Source organism: Syngnathus leptorhynchus, chromosome 21 (assembly GCF_054491065.1).
Source record: "Syngnathus leptorhynchus isolate UIUO chromosome 21, UIUO_Slep, whole genome shotgun sequence".
NCBI classification, from domain to species: Eukaryota; Metazoa; Chordata; class Actinopteri; order Syngnathiformes; family Syngnathidae; genus Syngnathus; species Syngnathus leptorhynchus.
Window position 1 is genome coordinate 6,007,486 of NC_141215.1, and position 18,332 is coordinate 6,025,817.

The window sequence follows — 18,332 nt, forward strand, 5'->3', positions numbered from 1 at the left end:
AAGTATTGTTTTTTTTAATAACCCCTATATGTCAGTTATTGTTGATCTCGATATAACAAAAATTTTATTTGTCTGCTCAAACAAAATGGCCATAACACTTTTTTTTTGTTTTTTAACCCAACAAAATTATCAAATTGGGATGGTTGTTAAAAATAATTCAAATGCTAATTATCAGAGTAATTGCAAGTACTACTTTTGACTTTAGTAAAAAAAAAAAAGCCCTCTCATTTAAAACTCTGCTTCTTATCTCATCTAATATTCTTTATGAATGCAGGGATATTGTAAGATTATGCACCCCTTAAAAAAAGCACCATAATTGCCCCCCCCCCCCCTTCCCGCCCAATTTAATCCCAACACAGCAGAGATCACATTTCCATTTCTCATTTGCCTTTACATAATTTCAGCCCGTCGTAATGCTTACATTGTCTCTATTGCCGCTTTACCTAATGATGGAGATTTCCGTCTTTTATTTGATTTTTTTTAATCGTTTGTGTGTCCCCTGTCCTTCCCTTCACCTCCAGCCCACACTGGGATTTAAAACACAGGCGCAGGCGTGCATACGTCTGTTTTACAGCACAATAACACAAAGCACGGGGCGAGACACCTTGGGTCGCGCCGGCCCCATCTGTTGCACATCTGGAAGTGGTGCACCGCAACCAATAATTGCGAGTCAATTTGTTTGAAGTTATGGATTTGGCATCTGGCGCCATTCATAAAAAAAATAAAAAAAACTCTGGAAATCGCATTAATTTTATTGCGTTTCGGAAAGGCCCGGCCGCCCCTTTGGTTTTTTTTTTTCTTTTACTGTCGGTCGCTCCATAAATGCGCTAGGGGACATGCTAGCACCTTATTTTTTTTTTATTTTTCCTCCAAGTGGCTCCTAGCATCATGGGATGACTTAATGACCTTAACCTTTGTGTCATTTCCACAGTTAATGGGCCGTTTGAGAGGCAGGATATTGTTGTTTGTCACACATCTGTGACTCACGACCGGAAACGGACACGACACGTGATGCTCGGTGGCTCTCCGTGTCATGATTTCAACTCGTGCTGCTCCTAATTTGCGCATAAGATGTGTCATTCCAAATCCAGTTGAGGGCCTTTAAGGTTGCTTTCGTGCCTTGACGTGCATTGACGCACGCGTGCAGACAACGTGCATATGCAGGAGGTGATTAAGTGGAAGCGGTGGCAGGCTCGACAGGTGAGAGAGAGAGCCCGCTAGCGAGCGCGGCGGCGGCGGCGGCGCAGGCCGACTCTGACAGCGTCGTTTTGGTGACAGGGCGCCCCTCGGCTGAGGGGTTCACGACATCCCCTCCCTGCCTTAGATTTGTCAGGCCTTATGCAGGGATGTGCATATCGCGACGCTGAATTGAATTTAGTAGGAAAAAAAACAACATATTTGATAGGATTAGACTAGTGCTGAAAATGCTCATTTTGCTGTTGAAAATGCACACAAAAAATTGCAAAAATTCTTCTACAAGTAAGAAAACAAAATAATTTACTAAAAGGACCTGATGTAAATTTGGGATATAAGTAACGTCCAAATGACAAATTATTTTTTGTTGGAATCCGACCATATATTCAAAACAGACATCGGTCCAAATATGGGACCAAAAAAAAAAAAACCCTTCCCTAATTAGCCCCCAGAATGTTTTATTTGCCACATTCATACCCATTTATACATGCATATTATATAAATGTATATACTACAGTTCATTACTTAATTTTATGAACCCAAAGAATTTGTCTAAATGTGCAAAGTAATCTACCAAGAACAACAAAAATCTCCTCTAATAATTGTTGGGTATTATGTTTTTGGTATAAAATCCATCTAAATTCACACTTGAACCCTCGATGGTTAATAAGCTCTTTAACTAGCGTTGTGGTTCAAAAGAATGTGATGTGCACACTCCCGTTGTGCATTGCACAGTGCATTGCTGCCACCCGCTGGTGGAAATAATAGCAGCTTCTATGTTGTGTATTTTATTGACGCTATTTAACCTTGCTTTGCTTTCAAGTGAAGTCTTAACTTGACTTGATCTCCCCAAAAAAATGCACCCCGTTGTGATGTCACCGTTGCCTCATCCGACCACAAATCCTGTTTGAAGCCCTTGCGTGTAACGAGCCTTCAACTTTGTCCACGTGTCGTCTTTGAAATGCAGGAAGAAGTCGGGAAGTGCTTTTGTCTATTCTTCAAATCCTGTGTTGGATATGTGGCATCCGCAACTTGACTCTGCGCGTGAGTGTGAGTAGTGGCCAACAGCAGCATTTGTCTTTCTTTGTGTATATTCCGTTTTTTTTAATTCATCGGAATACTTCCTTTTTCCAAGAAAATGGCAAAGTAACAAATCATTTTTCTGCTCTATAAATGGCAACAGGCTCTTGTCTTCCGGGTACTTTTCAATCAAACGTACTTCTGCCAACTATCGGCAGCCCGCCTCACTGTAAACTTTCCACTTCATTTTTCTTGTCATTATGCGCCCTCAAGCCCTCATCAGCTCGGAGTATTCATCAACTGTAGTACTACTTGTCTTTATTATTCGCTTCCTCATTCTCGCATCCCCAATCAGCCACCTTCGCATTCGCCGTAGAACTTCCCGTCCATTTTTGCACACTGATTTCTGCACCGAGCTAATCTATTCCAGTAAAGTTTCAATCTTCAAATAATAAGGCGGCATATGTATCAAAAAAGGGGTTTATTATATTTTCCCCACCCCTACTGTGAATAAAAAAGTAGCATGTTAGCATATACACTGTAAATATATTTTAGGATTACACAGGTTAAGCATATATAAATATAAAAACCTGAAAAGGCACAGCGTTAGTGAAGATGACTGAATAAGGCACGTCGGGGAGAAAAAAAAAATCAAATGAAAAAAATCAGTGTTGACAGCAGTTCTTTGGAGTCAGTCAGTGTACAGCTACTGCAGTGTTGTCAAAAAAATAAAAATAATAATAATTCCGTTTCTCCCTTTTTTCGTACGAGTGTGTTTCTGCTGGGAGGTCCATAAGCTGTACAATATATACAGAAAAGTTGGCGAGCAAACGTCCCGTAGCCTTGTGAAGCCGGCTAGCTTTAGCATTATAGCTCATCGCCCTCCCCCGAGCTGAAGCTGCTGCGGCGGCTGCTGTCCTTGGACGCGGCCTGCGGCGAGCCGGACGACAGCAGCGGGTCGGCGCCGAACGGGGAGAGCGCCTCGTCCATCAGGAGCTCATCCAGCCGCTGCTCGCCTTTGAGAGTGGCGCTGAAGATCTCAGTAAAGTGGGACAGCGGGTCAGAGAAGGTGGTGCAACCGTCGGCGCCCGCCACGTGGTCCTGCGGCCCGGGCGGCACCGAGATGGACGGCACTCCGGCCACCACGGTTATCCGCTGTAGATAATCTCCGTTGGGGTCTTCCTGGTAGAGAGGCGGCTGCTGGGGCTGGGGGGACGACTGCTGTTGCTTGAGGAGGTGCGAATTCAGTTCCGTCGTACCCAATGAGCTCGCCATGTTAGGGAGGCCGTGCGCCCGTGCCTGGATCTCAAGTTCCTGCGGGAAAACAAAAATGTTTACCCACCCAAAAAGATACAACTGTGAATGTGGGTCGGACCATGCTTCCTGAGAAGCACCCACATCTATGAAATAGCATTTTTCTTGTTTTGCTTTACCTGAATCCTGAGTATAAGCCTCCTGTTGGCCTGCTCCAGCTTCTTCTGGCGACTTTCTAGCTCGCGAGCGTGCTGCTGCTCCTTCTGCAGCCACTTAATGTACTCCACCGAAGCCTTCAAGATGGTACCTTTGTTCCAGCGCATGTCGCTGCACAGAAAAAGACAAATTCTTCAAGATAACCTTTTTTAAACCACAAGAATATTCTCTATCGGTGGATGTTTTTAACCTCCCCACACTCTTTTATAAGAAATGATGATTTACACGTGGCAATTATTCATCCCCGGTCCTTACATGGGATTCTGAAGAGATTTTAATAGAATAATTAAGTAGCAATGTAGAAAGTCCATTCTCATACTTCCTCGTGTCTAAAATTAATCCCGGGGGGGGGAGAATGAGCTGAATAAGGGAACTCCAAGATTACCTCTTTTTTTTTTTTTAAAGGCAAGGTAGTGAAATTGTCATTTTTCTGCAGGTGTGGAGAGCCCAGTTGGATCAAAGCTACTAATCTCCTTTATCCCGCCTTAATGGCGCCGCCGTGACATGGCCGACCTTCCATTTAAATGTACGCCAGAGTTCAATTGCTCGAGACGGCCGGCGGATTCCAATCCAAAGCTGGTACGGAAACAACTTACGGATCGTTTGACTTTGGTATGAGCGTCCCCAGTTCTTTAATCCTGTAGTTGATGTTGTATCTTCGCCGTCTTTCGACTGAAAGTCAACAAATAGCAAGTTGAAGCGAAAGCTCATCAGTCGGCGGGTTAATCGATGGCGGTTATGGCGCTCACTTAAATTGTGGTTGTCTTTTTTCTGTCTTTCCTTGGCCATGACCCGTGTGTCGTGTTCTGCGGGGGGGGGGAGACAAAGAAAAATGATATTACAAATGGATTAGCCACGCGGTCTGATCCAGACAAAAAGGTCCAGTCAAGGGAGACACTGAGGGCGCTCAGAGCGGAGGTCGGCCCCGACGTAGCGTCTCCGCCCGTGCATTAGCCTTGGCGGGCTTGACCTCTCTCTCACACACACTCGCTCACGCACAGAATGAATGAGAGCCCAGTGCAGCTCATTGTGGACAAAAAGTGAGCACTTTTTTAGAACGGCCAACTCGGTAATTAAGGCGAATTTACGAAGCGGCCTTGGAGAGGGGCAAGAAAATGCCAGTGCATTTATATTTGTATTCACATTCTTGCAAATTACATCATTAGGGAGTTGAAATTGGATTTGGCAATTTGTTGATTCAATCAAGACAATTTGGAGTGCGTGGAGGTGCATATTGTCCTCTCCGTGCCCGCGCTCCACTGAGAATGGAGGCTTCTTCGGGCCATACGTTGGATTTCTCAAATGGTTTAGGCCTCTTTGCTTGATGCAGCATATTCATGAAATGTGTCTCAGTGTGTGTGTGTGTGTGTGTGTGTTTTTTTTTAGTTCAATCAGGTTCATATCACATTTTGGAGAAATTGTGTAGGATAGCTTTTTTATATTATTTTATTTTTTTCGTTTATTTTTAAACCAACAGGATTTCAATCAGGTTGATATATTTAGGAGAAAGCGTTTTGATTTATTCTCTTTTTTTTTTTAAACCAACAGGATTTCAATCAAGTTGATATATTTAGGAGAAATTGCGTAGGATAGCTCATGAAAAAATAAACCGTTTTTTTTTTAGTTTGTTTATTTTTTTTTTTGTAGTTATCTTATTGTCATCATCAAATTGCTAGTATTTCTTAAGACTATGGTATGAGTTCATACCTGTGTATTCCCTTTTTACTGTGAGCTTTGTGGGGTTAGATGTTGGACTCAGTCCACCGTTAGAGGGGTTCATACCTTGTTCACCCCCATACACGTCCAGCATGCTGCTACTGAGGGACACCTGTTGGTAACAAAAAGGAGACGAATGGGTCAATCGGAGGATCCGATTGGAATGAGTAGAAGAGTCCTCCCGTTGCTCCTCGCAAGTCAAAACAACTTAACACCAAGTTTAAAGAACTCCGACAAGGTCCTAAAAAAAGTTGATTACCACGACCTCCATTCAGACGGCTCCCGCCCTTTGACCTCGGCGAATGCCCCATTTTCAAACCTCTTCCGTCCCACACAGAGATGGGCTCTGTTTTGAAAATAGCATTTGGTTTGATGAAAAGACCGAGCTGGGTCAACAGCAAAACTGTTTTTCTACGCCTGTCGTTCTTGTCTGAGAATGCAAGTAGTAAGAACGCTATTTTACGGATGGTTCTGGATGTCAACATGTAGCGTGCCAGCCACCACGTGTGTGTCTAATTTGCATTTGTGTACTTATGGGAACATGTGAAAGTCCCACCTTGAGTATTCTGGGCTGTTTGGGTTAAGAAGAAACAAAATAAAAATGCATTTTTATTCCCTCATTATCTCCTCGAGATGGAAGAAGGGGAGGAGGAGAAGCTTATCAAAAAGATTCCAAGGACTCCTCCCATCGGGATCGGACAGTCTCGGACAACTTCATTGTGTTGACAAAGTGAGAAATCGGTCTGACTAATATATTTCGTCACAACGTCATTCCTGTGCATTCCCATTGGTGTTAAGAACCCGAGAATATTTTCGTTTGAAGCTGACTAACTAGGCCTTATCTCCGCCACCCCCGCCTTTCCACTGTTGTGGTATCTTTTAGGTTAAGCTCCATGTCACTTTATCAATCAGAATGATCCTTCATGCTGGTCTTGGAATTCATCGTAGATTCCCGTAGTATCAGTACCGCTGACCCTATTCTGGATTCATCATGTTGTCCAGCAGAAAGATTTTGTCATTCTGTCTCATTGGCATCAACTTTGGAGGCTTTACTTGACCAGCAATGATCTTCTTGACTGATGTGAGAACTGTTGCTAAGCCCTGATGAACTTTGACTCGTCTCTCGACTTAAGCTGACCTCAAAGATAGCGACCCCAAGACCCCCAAGACCAGACTTCTCCCTCGCACTACTTTTTCCCAAGCTGCCACCTTCCATTTCTGGTGGTCCTATAAAGGAGATGATAGATGACTTACATTGTTTTGCATCAGGATGTTCGACTCCATGCAATCCAAGCCTCCATCCTTGAAGCCCGATTCAAGACTGATAAGATCGTCAATCACTTCATCCATTGGGAACTAAAAGAACAAAAGTCATAAGAGTGGATCAAAGACCGAGACCCGAAAATCGTTGAGGTCCACCTGAATGAGGGACTTTCCCTCGCTGTCTCATCCAATAATGGGAAATTCTTAAGTTAGCATTTAGTTTTGGGAAAAATATCTGTCATCAAAGTTCCTCCCGCCAGAGACTATTTCGTCAGAGATGACAAAGTCTGAAGTTATTGACGAGCACATCAGAAAGGAGAGATAAATGTACTTCCTGGACAGTATTTCTCCCCAAACAACCTTTCCCTGGTATCTTGATAAAAGAATGTGGGAGGACTGAGAAGAGTCACTCGCAGTAATAAACTAAATAACCGCAGATCAGAATGCTTTCATTGCCAATGACGGGAAAATGTGTCAGCGAGTTTGTTCCCCGAGCAATTTCACTTCCTTCCAGGCAGCAAAAGAAACTTTCATTTCTGCGCAAGGCGCTCACCTCTCCGTCGTGGTTGGCCATGGTCATCAGGGTGACGGGGCTGTCGGGGTTGCTGCCGTCGTTGACGGATCCCATGTGTCCGTTCCTCATGATGGGCACGGTGGGTAGCGGCTGGCCGGGGGCGTGGGGGACGGCGTGGCCCTGCGCCGCCGCCGACGAGGCCAACTTTGAACCCAGCGTCAGGTACTGCTTGACCTGCTGGCTCTGGGTCTGATGGAGGTGGAACTTGGTGTTGTCCAGTTGGCTCTGTACCTGCAGAAGTTGGAAGAAGTTAGACACGTTGTGACGAACGTATATCGCGCAGATGCTGATGATCTCAGTGGGGATGCAGAACAGGTCGTGAGTCAGGTTTCTACGAAGCCTAACAGCTGGCCTGCATTTTCTGGAAAATGACTTAACTCATCATAGAACTGACAATCATTTCTTTTAAGCTGTATCGTAAACACGTATGGTCAATTGACCGAAGCCGAGACTGAATTTCAACGCTCTTACGTTTGAAGCTCTTGTCGCATCCCGCATGGTGTAGTAGCCGCAGTCAGATAAGTGTGGCATTCTCAAAAGTCTTCAGATTGACTTTGTTTGCTCGGAGCAGCACAGACAAGTTTAAGGATGCGAGTCTGCTGCTTCTCCTGTTGATCTTCTGGCTCCTTAATGACTCGGTGTCCCTCGTCTTGTCTTTATAAAAGGGCCCCTAAGTGAACTAATTAGGCCCAAAGCTCGGGATAAGCCTTCATGTTGCATAGCATGACAATCACTTCAAATGGCCCAGCTGTCAGATCACCCGGGGTTTCATCACTGCAGGACGTCTGCCATTCACTAGGACCGCCCCTTTCTGTCTGAGCGGCCAATCGGCGCTCACCTCCCGAGGTCCTCTTTTGCCTGCTCCAGGGGTTTGCGGCAGCACAAATGACCCTTGTTCTCCAATCGGGGTTTTAAATAACTCCACTAATGCCATTTTTAGTCGTTTGTCGCCGTCAATGCGGAGAGCTCAGAACGATCGGTTACGCCGACAATAAAACAATTTGGAGGTCCTAAGCGAGAATATGTTGACTATTTTCAGACGTAATATTTCACCCAAAACGTGTCATTGAATTAATTCTATCGCACTGACAATGCAACTCTCTGTCGTGACTTTATGGCCTGCGAACTATTTAGGGATGATCGAATAATGTGTGTATTGTAAGCAAGAGTTTGAAATCCAAATGTCTATCGTAGGTAAAAGAAAATGATACGAACTTGCCTGAACTTTGTCTCAATGAGGATCATTTTCCATGACGGAACTCAGCTAATCAATTACAAGAATCATTCCATTGTAGCTTGACCTTTTTGACTGGTCGATCACCGATATGTTTTTTTTTTTCAGAAGAATGTTTGGTAATGGTCGCATTGATGACGCAATCTTCAGGATATCCGCCCTTAGGAATAGTAACGGCGCTTTTTGTTCCCAGGCTGTGTGACGCCATTTATGTTCGGTTAGCTTAAATACTACTTTATTAGCCATAGAGAAGAATCATCTACAAATATAGATCAATTCAGGCTGTTTCTGGAGTTTTTTATCTCAGTTCCGTTTTGAGAAACGGGTTAGGGTTATCGATATTATCGCGAATAAACCTAATGAAAAATTGCAGAACTCACAGTTTAATATGAAACCTTTAGCTTCTGTTCATTTTTAAAGCGACACAAGGTAGTATTAGTTCCTCACTGGGATACAGTTCCTTAAATTACTACACAGACAAGTTTCAGATTGAGGTGCTCGGAGGAAAGTCTGATTGGTTTTTTTTTTCAAATGCAAATCATTTGTAGACGAATATGAAGTCTGACCGTACGGTGAAAATCAATTTTGAGCATCCCCGCCACAATGCTCGTCTTGTCAGTGGTCACTGAGAACTCTTATCTCTCTCAACAAGATGCCGGTTGTTAGTCAATCTATTTTCTTTTTCCGATGGGCAAGTCAGAGCTTGTCCACGCAGCACACACACACACACACACGCCGCCGTCTTATGCGTGCGTGTGTGTGTGTGTGTGTGTGTGTGTGTGTGTGTGTGTGTGTGTGTGTGTGTGTGTGTGTGTGTGTGTGTGTGTGTGTGTGTGTGTGTGTGTGTGTGTGTGTGTGTGTGTGTGTGTGTGTGTGTGTGTGAGCTGACTGTTCTGGTTTCACTTTGCCATTTTCGCTACTGTAAATGACGGAGACGCGCTTGTTATCCACTTAAAGGAATCTGATTAGATTGGAGAGGTTACGGTGCTTCAGTCACCGAAGCTGAACTCCACAATGGTGCGTCTGTGTAAGTGTGAAGAGGACATGCCAGAGGATTATCAGCGGTCCTAAACACACACACACACACACACACAAACACACACACACTCGCTGGGATAGCAATGGGAGAAGAATCCAGTCAATCTGGGCCCAAGTTTGGGATTTTTTGGGTTTAGAGACACTTGAGTGTTTCTCTTTGGGGAGCCGTGCTGGCACCTGCTGCAACAATTGAGGCAGTGTTTGAGTTCACTGGCTGATTTTTTTGTTTTGCAGGCATTTGCACACTTTTCCTGACATGCCAACTATAAGTGGCTCAAATATCCAATTGAGCAACAACAACAAAAGCTGGCGTCAGTGATGTAAATTGCAAGTTAGAGACTTTTGTTACCCAAACAAGGGAGCCCGAACGGAATGTCGTGATGACGCAAACAAAGCCGGCTAAAAAATGCAAAAACTCCGTCGTGGCCTTAGTAACTCAGGGTAAGATTAGACTCGGAAATAAAAACAAAGTTATTGTAGGGCTTATAAAGGAAAAAAATTCTTGTGCAACAAAGTTTCACTCTTGCTTAAGTTCTCCTTTCACTTCAGAAAAATCCAGCTGCTTATGAAAGACCTGCCAACGTGAACACACTATGGGCAAACACCAATGACATCTTTGTTATTGATTTGAATCAGTTGCTTTCTTATGCTTAAAAAAAATAGTTGAAACAGATGTCTGGGAGTAATCATGACATATTTTGTCAGGCCCCATAAAATGATCCAGCAGGGCCAGATCGCGCCCCCAAGCCTTATGTTTGATACAGAGCTGCAGGAGATTCTGATTCATTTGTATGCGATGACTCGAGCTACCGAGCCAAGTTAAGCGAATGGTTGTAGTTACTTCCGAAGGTGTGAGCACGAGTGAGCGGCATTTCTTTACGCCCCCCCCCCCCCCTCCACTCATCCTCTCCCCCTACCTGCAGCAGCTGAATCTCCGTCAATGCAACCACTTTGACCACGCAACGTCGACTCATGGCACAGGCGCTTTCTCCCATCGCCGAGTGCAAAGCGTAAATTTGAGAGCCCAGCTCTCTGAGCGAGACCAGGGAAGAGAAAGAAGAAAAGATCCGGCGGCTTCTTTCCTGCACTTTGCAGAAATATCAACGAGGAAAGGAAGGCATGACACATCAGCTTATTCGGGGAGCAACACGGGCCGCTTCCTCTGTGTGTGTGTGTGTTTGAGGAAAAAAAACCTGACAGAAGCAGAAACACCAACGGCGGTTGGGCTAGCCAGATGCTAATAAGTTGCTTCTGCATGCACATCGCCGCACTTTTCCTTCCTGCAGAAAATTCAGCACATTCTGCCAGGTTATCTCCATGACAGCCACTTCCCTTGTCAGGCCTTTCTTTTTTTTCTTCAAGCAGACCAGATAAGCCCTCTCACACAAAAAAAACTTTTACCACCCCCCCTTTAACTCATTCACTACCAACACAGTTAATATCTTTGACGTCTATAGCCGTCAATGGCACTGAATGAGTTAAAAAGAAAAAACATCACACAAAAAGGCATAAAAAAAAAGTTTTCCTCGGACTTATTTCTCCCTACTCAGTAAAGCAATTCCACTTAAGGTTTCCACAGTAAGCAAATATGGCCACCTCTGACAAAGTCTCCCATTAAAAGCTAAATGCGCATCCATCCCGGCATTATTATAACCGCCGTGACCAAAGGAATGTCTCGCCGCCATCTGAGGCTCATGTTTGACTCGCGTGTCCACGTGACTGACTGTAAATCACGTTTCATTGATCATCATGACGCTTGATCACGTTTTATTTTTACTTTTATTTCTTGTCCGTTCTTCAACGAAAAGCACATGCCCAATTTTGTCATTAGATCAACAGGAAGTGAGCAAATCTTTTATTGTTAATATTGCCGATTTTTTTTTTCTCCCCCCTGCTGTGCATTTTGATTTCTTCACGTGTATCATATGCTGAATGAAAATTCTACTTTTAGGTGGGGGCGGAGCCACAAGTGCTCACCTTTGTTAGTGGCCCGGCCGGCGCACGCGGCATGTTTTAAACATCAGGGACTTCTTGTAACAGCCGGCCCGGCTTCTGAGGCCCCGCATCAAAGTGCGGCTCGCACATCTGACGACTGTTTTATCCTGCTAGAAAAGGAATGCGTAATGGACACGCGGCACCGCTGCACTTTTAATGATCTTCGTATGAATTAAATATAGAAGCCATTTTAACCGGATTACACGGGGGAAACTGTGTGCTTATTGTTAATATCCCCAATCAGGAGGAATGTTTTGTCTGCACCGTTTGGAATTCGGCCTCACGGTTGCCAAAACATACATTTTGAAAAGAAAGTTTGTAGCCAGGATCTTAGTTTTGCAGCGGGAAAAAATATGGCCGACCACTCGTCGTACAATTAAAGCAATCCAAAATAAACAAGGGGAGAAAAAAAAAAAAAGGGTCTTGAAGATGCGTGCGGCTAGTCCACCGTCCGCGCCAAGTAGATGTGATTAGTCAAATGGAATAATACAATTTTTGCAAACTAAATCAATTAGGCGGTTATTCTCACAAGAGCTCTGTGCTGGAATCGTAGCGGATACGCACGTGTCTCAAGCTACACACACACACACAACATTGAGGACACCTGCAGTCTCCAGTCAATCAGTTCCACTACAGAATCGGAAACAAAATCGGTTTACGCACAATCCTTTCTCTCAACGTGAAGGATAGCAACAGTTAAACTATTGTGCAAAAGTCGAAAGAAGACGAGAGCAGGACACAACGGATTCGATTATAAGAGAAGATTTAACATGGAAGTGCCCTCTGACTCCTGTTGTAAAAAAAAAAAAAAAAAAAAAAAAAGTGCCAACAAGCGGTAAGAGCACAGAAGTTAGTTGAATTGTCAAAAGTGATCTTTTGAATCACTGGAACTAGCAAAAAAAAAAATTCCCAGGAATGCATTTTCAAGTCTGAACTTTGAAGCTTAATGAAACATGAAAAAAAAAAAAGGGCATCGTATTCACCCTAACTGCATTTGTGAAGCGCTGTTCAAAAGCTTTTTGGGTGAACAAATGTTGATTACACCAACCAACCCCCCCCCGACTTTGCTTTTAACTCGATTGTGGCAAATGAAATAATGCAATATCTTTTTAATGAGAACTAAGCAGAAAATTAGATCAAGCTATGACCTTACCCGAACTAATATTATACGGTTTGTGCTGTGGATACAAAGAGCGACTTGTGTTTTGCTCTGCTAGGCTATCTTAGCGCTCCTTGAACTCCAGCCTTCAAGGCCTTCCCCCAAAACTTTCAAAAGCACAGAGCGCCATTTACAACATACAAAATGGTGAGAATTTATTTCCAACAGTCAGCCCTCAAAACAAAATTAAAAAGGACCAAGAGTTGACCCCTGGGGCACTCCGTAAGAAAGTACGATTCTGAGATCTGAACATTTTGTCTATGCTGTACTTTTAGTACAGGCAGCACCTTGAAAGCTAAGTCAATGCCTGTGCGCCAATCAAGCTAAAAAAAACAACCCGGAATAACCTCAAAGTTTCCCTCTCATCAGTCATTTCTTAAAAAATATGTCACCATTTACATATTTGCGCACTTCACTCCGTCTCCGTCTCATCTCCTGTGCCTTGATGTTTGTCTCTGTGGCTCTCTTGATGGGCTTTGCCGCCGTCTATCTCTTCATCCGCGCTTACACCTGCGCGAGGCTAACGTGAGACGACACCCATCTTTTTCATCACAATGGGGAGCCCGAGAGACCAAAAGACTCACATTAAAGGCCTGTTTCAGGGTATTAATTGCTTGACATGACTCGCCCAGGTATGGGAAACCTTGCATGCGCGGCAATTAAATACTTTCACGTCTGAACGAATCACGTGTCGGAGGCACGCAAAGTTTCAGTCGCCCCAAAAAGTCGGAATACCGTGTTAAAACATAATTGTGAAGAAAAAAACAAAAAAGATTTGTTCCGGAAAGTTGTCAGTAGTTATTTGTCGTGGCTTTCTGGTGTCAATAAATCAAAAGTTATCATTTTTTCCAGAAACTTCTATATGACTCTAGATGAGAAATCATCATGATATCAGAAAGCTGCTCTTTCTGCCGGACAGCCAGCCACATGACGCCGTCGTAAAATTTGACATTCTGCTAGGAAATGCTCAGATAAAACCAAGACGCCAGCGTTTGTGCTCGCCATCATCTGCGTGACCGTCGTCGTTCTCGTTATTTATCCGAAGTGGATGCGTCACGCACGGTCATGTGTCACGTACGTACCTGCCCATACCAGTTATATTCCAGCATGGTGTCCCAACACCACAACACACGCACGTCCAATTTCCAAAACGGCTGACGGGAATAAACGCGGTCAAGTTGTTACGCGAGCGTTAGCGTTCACACATGTCCGCATGCGCCGGCGACTTCTGATTGGCAAGCCTTTGGCTGTAGAATTTGGGCACTCCCAGAGCTTCTGACCTGTTGATAATGAACCTGAACCCATTATTTTGAGTCAATGAATTGAAAGAAATAGGGCAAGGAATGAAAGCCGCAAGGCCAATTAACGGCATTCTTGGATGTATTATGCCCAGCCCGCCGCTCAGGCAGACCACTTTTGCGCTTTTTGTCTTTATCCCTTTCTGTTATTCATTAATTATTCCGAGCAGGGTCGGGGGTCACGTGGCTAATTGCGCTAGCCGTCTCGGTCTCGCCCCGACGCTAGCTAGGACGACACGAGATTGACGTTTCCTGATGGCGCCGCTTTGAGTTCAAAAGAAAATGCTCGGTATTTGGAAATCTTGACAACATTTGAAACGTGACGCCGCTACGAATTTCGGACGTATCGGGGGCTAGCCGAGGCCTCGTCGGGTTAAGTGTGAGATCCGGCACACATTCCGTAGGTTTTAATGAGGCTTTATAACATTTGACTCCTCCGCAGCCGAATGATTTTCAAAAACTCTTTTGATACATTTCTGACTGGCAGTGGTTTCTCACGTACGTCCACGTGGAGCTCCTCAGGTTCCCAGAACTACAGAGGCGGGTTTGTGCCTGTGGATTTTTCACAGTCTGAGCCACTTTTAACGGGCCATTGGCAACGCATTGCTCAGTTTAGGGTAACTGCGAGTCACATTGTCCCGCACGGGAAGGAGGAGCCTTTTGACCTCGACCTTTCAACTATTATATACGCGCTGGGCGTGTTTCATAAAGACTGATGTTCAAACGGGACAAGCAGGAAACCAAATGAAATTCAATTTTGCCTAGTGATAACAGAGTAATCACATTCGGAAAAACGTATTGTCTGTAATGTCAATTCCCCTTTTAACGAGATTAAGAGATAGACATCACCGTTTTGCTATCCCATAGACTCTGGGAATCCCTTCATCTTGTCCTCGGAAGGGAGGCGGATGTCTTTTGTATAGCCACGGTCTCATTTGGACCGTCCCATCAGAGGACTCCGTTTGTTTTTGTTTTTTAATAATGCCGTTTCAAACACATGGCAATGGCGCCTGCCTGCCTTCCAATTAAAACCTGAAAATGACATTAGCCTTGCTAATGATCAACATTAATAGTATGTATTGGAAAAAAAATGCTTAGGAAGGCCAAATAAGGTCACAAGCCTTTGCTGTCCTTCCCCCCCCCCCCCCGTTGTCTCTCCAAACCTTTCGTAAACTTTTCTTCTTCAAAGGGGTGTCCTCTCAGTCCCGTCGGGTTCTCGTCCGACTCCTTGGACGCTACCGGACAAACGCTGGCCCGTTCTGACCTCCCTTAATCAAAAAATCGATCTCTGTCACTCGTCTCAATTCAGAAGACGGCGTCACGGAATGGTCACAAATGTGGAGCATCCATGAAGGTACGAGGCGTGATGAAGTCATATCGTGATCACAAGGCCAATACAACTCCAATATTTAACCCACATTTTTAGGAGAGGAACAAATACATTGTTCCACTTCCTGATGCTTTTGATCCACATCATTCTTTCCATTTCCTGATTTATGACTTGACTAAAAAACGTAATTGTGCCCATCATCGCTATTGGTTTAAATGTCTCTATTGTGTAGTAAACATACACAAACACACTAGGGGTCCCTGAATACCAATTATGTGAATCTAACACCCCCTTCCCGCCCCACTCTGAGCTTATCTAGCCTCCAGGGAGACCTCCCTCCCTCGTAAATACAGAACCCACCGAACCAGCGTGAAGCCCCGAGCCGGTCCCCGACCCGCACGGTTCGATTCAGCCCGGCCACCATTTCTGACTCATTGTACCTTTTTTGGCCCCTCCCCTTCCCTTCCCTTCCCCTTTTGAATCCTATTAGTCTGCGAACATAGTTTAACTGAAAAAGACTGTCGACTTCACTCAATTAGGCCTAATAGGATTAAAGGATGCCGGTATGGGCCGGGGAGTTTTCAAATGGCCGTGGAATTTTTTTCTAGACACCTGCTCCGTCCGTGGCGCTAATCGCAACAAAACTGAGGATGCCAGAGGGCTCGGCCACGCCCACCACCGAGTGATGGAATATCTGTCATTATTATATTTGTATTTATTATATATTTTTTTATATTTATTGTTGTTTTTTTTATATAATTGATTATTATTTTATTTATTGATATTATTTACATTTGTCCATCTGGTGCATCTGCTTTAAGATCATATCACGCTATTTTATAAGTGCCCCCCACCCGCTTTTATATAATTTGTCCATTCCAAATCTTACATTCCATTCTTAATAAGCCGTCAAACATAAAAGCATGTAACTTCATTTCACAAAAGATGCTTGTTAGTTTATTCACTTTTATGATTTGCAATGCCCTAAAGGAGCTCAATGCCAATCTTCATCAACAATCAATTTGATTTAATGATCATTCTTTGCATGCATTGGCAGTCCCTGGCGGCTAATTCTTCCCAGGGGTGTCATACGGAGTCTCATACCAACACCTCAACAGTTTTCCTTCCCGGAGGTCTCTCCGTGTGTCTGGACACTGTGAAAAGCTATCTTGGTGGCCTCAGATCACCCCCCCCCCCACACACACATTTTCGCCGCCACCTCAGCCTACTATGAGGGATTATGATATGTTTCATCCCAAAGTGGCTTGTGTTTTTCTTTTTTTCTCTTTTGTGTCAGTGTGCAAGTAGCCGGGGAAGGGTCAACTGGGGAGCTGTGATGCGTGAGTAGAATGCAAACCAATTAGCGTTTGGGAAAAGATGAATCGCAAAAATGAATTGAAAAAAAAATGTCTTTTTCCGGGAGAGACGAAAGATTTTTCGTGAGCTTCCTAATTCTTCTGTTGCTTTATTTAGATCTTTCTTTTTATAGAGGTGGGACCGCAGTAACTCTGGTCAGCAAGCACGGATGACTATTTAAAACGGAAGCTTGATTTCATTAGCTAACTCAATTGACAGTATGCGCTGCATGCCAGATATTTGAGGGTTAGAACAGACGGGAAAGATTTGTTCCGAGTCCAATTGGATTTGATTTTGGACAACAATTTGATTGTAAGGCCTTTTTTTTTTTTTTTTTTTTTGTGAACTACAGTAGCAATGTTTTTGTTGTTGTTGCGGTGAGTTGATCCAAACCAGTTTACCAAGCCCTCAATCATTCAAGACGGATGATCCGAATCAGACTCGGAGTACGGTACGTTCAAGGCACGCTTGAATTTGTTGAAAAACTTTGGTTTGTCCCACGGCACCTGATGACACGCCGACTTGCCACTGTGACCGCAGATCTTAACGCAACAAACTCGCACTTGTCCCCAAGCGTAGCGGCCATGTTTACTTGTGTTTTTTACACCTCAAAGTGACATCCCACAACAAAAAAATACTGCTGGTCCTCCTTTAGAAATTGGGTCAAATCTCGAACCCAACACTGGGTTCAAAAGTGATGGATGCAAACTTAAATATTTGCTGACTTGCAACATTTGTCGCCAAGGGCATTGCATTTTCTGGAGATGAGAACATGTCCAATGAATTCTTCAAGGCTTTATTTCCATGTTCAAGCAGGACGTTTGCACCTGAGCATATTCTCACGAGTCCTGCCCATCCTCTCCTCCTCCTGCTTGTTCCTTCAGGTTCATACAAACACATCGTGGCCACAGCAACTTATGCACATGAAAGACCTCCTACAGAATCCAAAGGCATCACGTAGCAATGCTTTGAAGTCTATCAGTCACCCATCTAACGTCGGGATGTTTTCTCTTCCTCCTCCTTTATAAATCTGATTCATGTCGCCCCATCTGGATCTTTATCTTCTATTCCCTTCTCGCCGTGGTCAGTCTGGGAGTCATTTGGCGCTTTTTCGATCCGACTCAGGCTCAATTTTGAATCAAAGCAAGGAAAATAAAGCGGATTTCTCCATTCTCGTTCCCAATGGCAACCCGGCGTAACAAACTAAGATGCGTGCCCCCTAGCGGCGGTTATTGAAATTACAACACAAAACCGTCTGTATTTTACAAAATCTGCCATCATGGCGATTATTCTTATTTTGCTTACCTTCCATGTGTTTTGGGCATTGTACAAGGCAGATGATTGCATGTTGCCGTATGCGCCATCATAGGGATAGCGAGGCTGGAACCCGTAGCCGTTGGTGCTGGGCCACGCGGAGTAGAACTGCAGCGCTCCAGAATTCCACAAACTCTGTCGGGCATCTCGCCGACCGATCATGCACCGGCTTGATGGAAACATCTCTGAAAATGGACATCAAATGTGACACAATCACTTTATTGTCTTTTAATTCTTTTTAAATGCTAGCGCGCCTTCTGATGCGAGTTACCGGGACTCGTCAGCGGTTGAGTTTTGCCACTAACCTAATTCGCATGACATCAATGGGATAAAAACAATAAGCAGCAGCATGCGTCCAATCAAAACGGAAT

General features: G+C 44.2%; 1 protein-coding gene across 4 annotated transcripts; it reads right to left on the reverse strand.

Moving 5' to 3' along the window:
• Nucleotides 1–2,696: 2,696 nt before the first annotated feature.
• tfec (transcription factor EC) lies at nt 2,697–10,650 on the reverse strand. 4 transcript variants are annotated; one of them, XM_085902378.1, is made up of 8 exons: nt 10,427–10,650; nt 7,217–7,468; nt 6,655–6,756; nt 5,467–5,512; nt 4,434–4,490; nt 4,281–4,356; nt 3,648–3,795; nt 2,697–3,528 (listed from the first exon to the last, which is right to left on the reverse strand). In XM_085902378.1, exons 1-8 carry the CDS (start codon nt 10,502–10,504, stop codon nt 3,082–3,084), a joined length of 1,206 nt encoding a protein of 401 aa, XP_085758504.1. In that variant the 5' UTR covers nt 10,505–10,650; the 3' UTR covers nt 2,697–3,081. The 4 variants fall into 4 exon arrangements, with proteins under 4 accessions (XP_085758504.1, XP_085758502.1, XP_085758505.1 ...); XM_085902376.1 differs by having other exon boundaries at nt 5,392–5,512; XM_085902379.1 differs by lacking the exon at nt 10,427–10,650 and adding an exon at nt 7,709–9,239.
• Between the last annotated feature and the right edge of the window lie 7,682 nt (nt 10,651–18,332).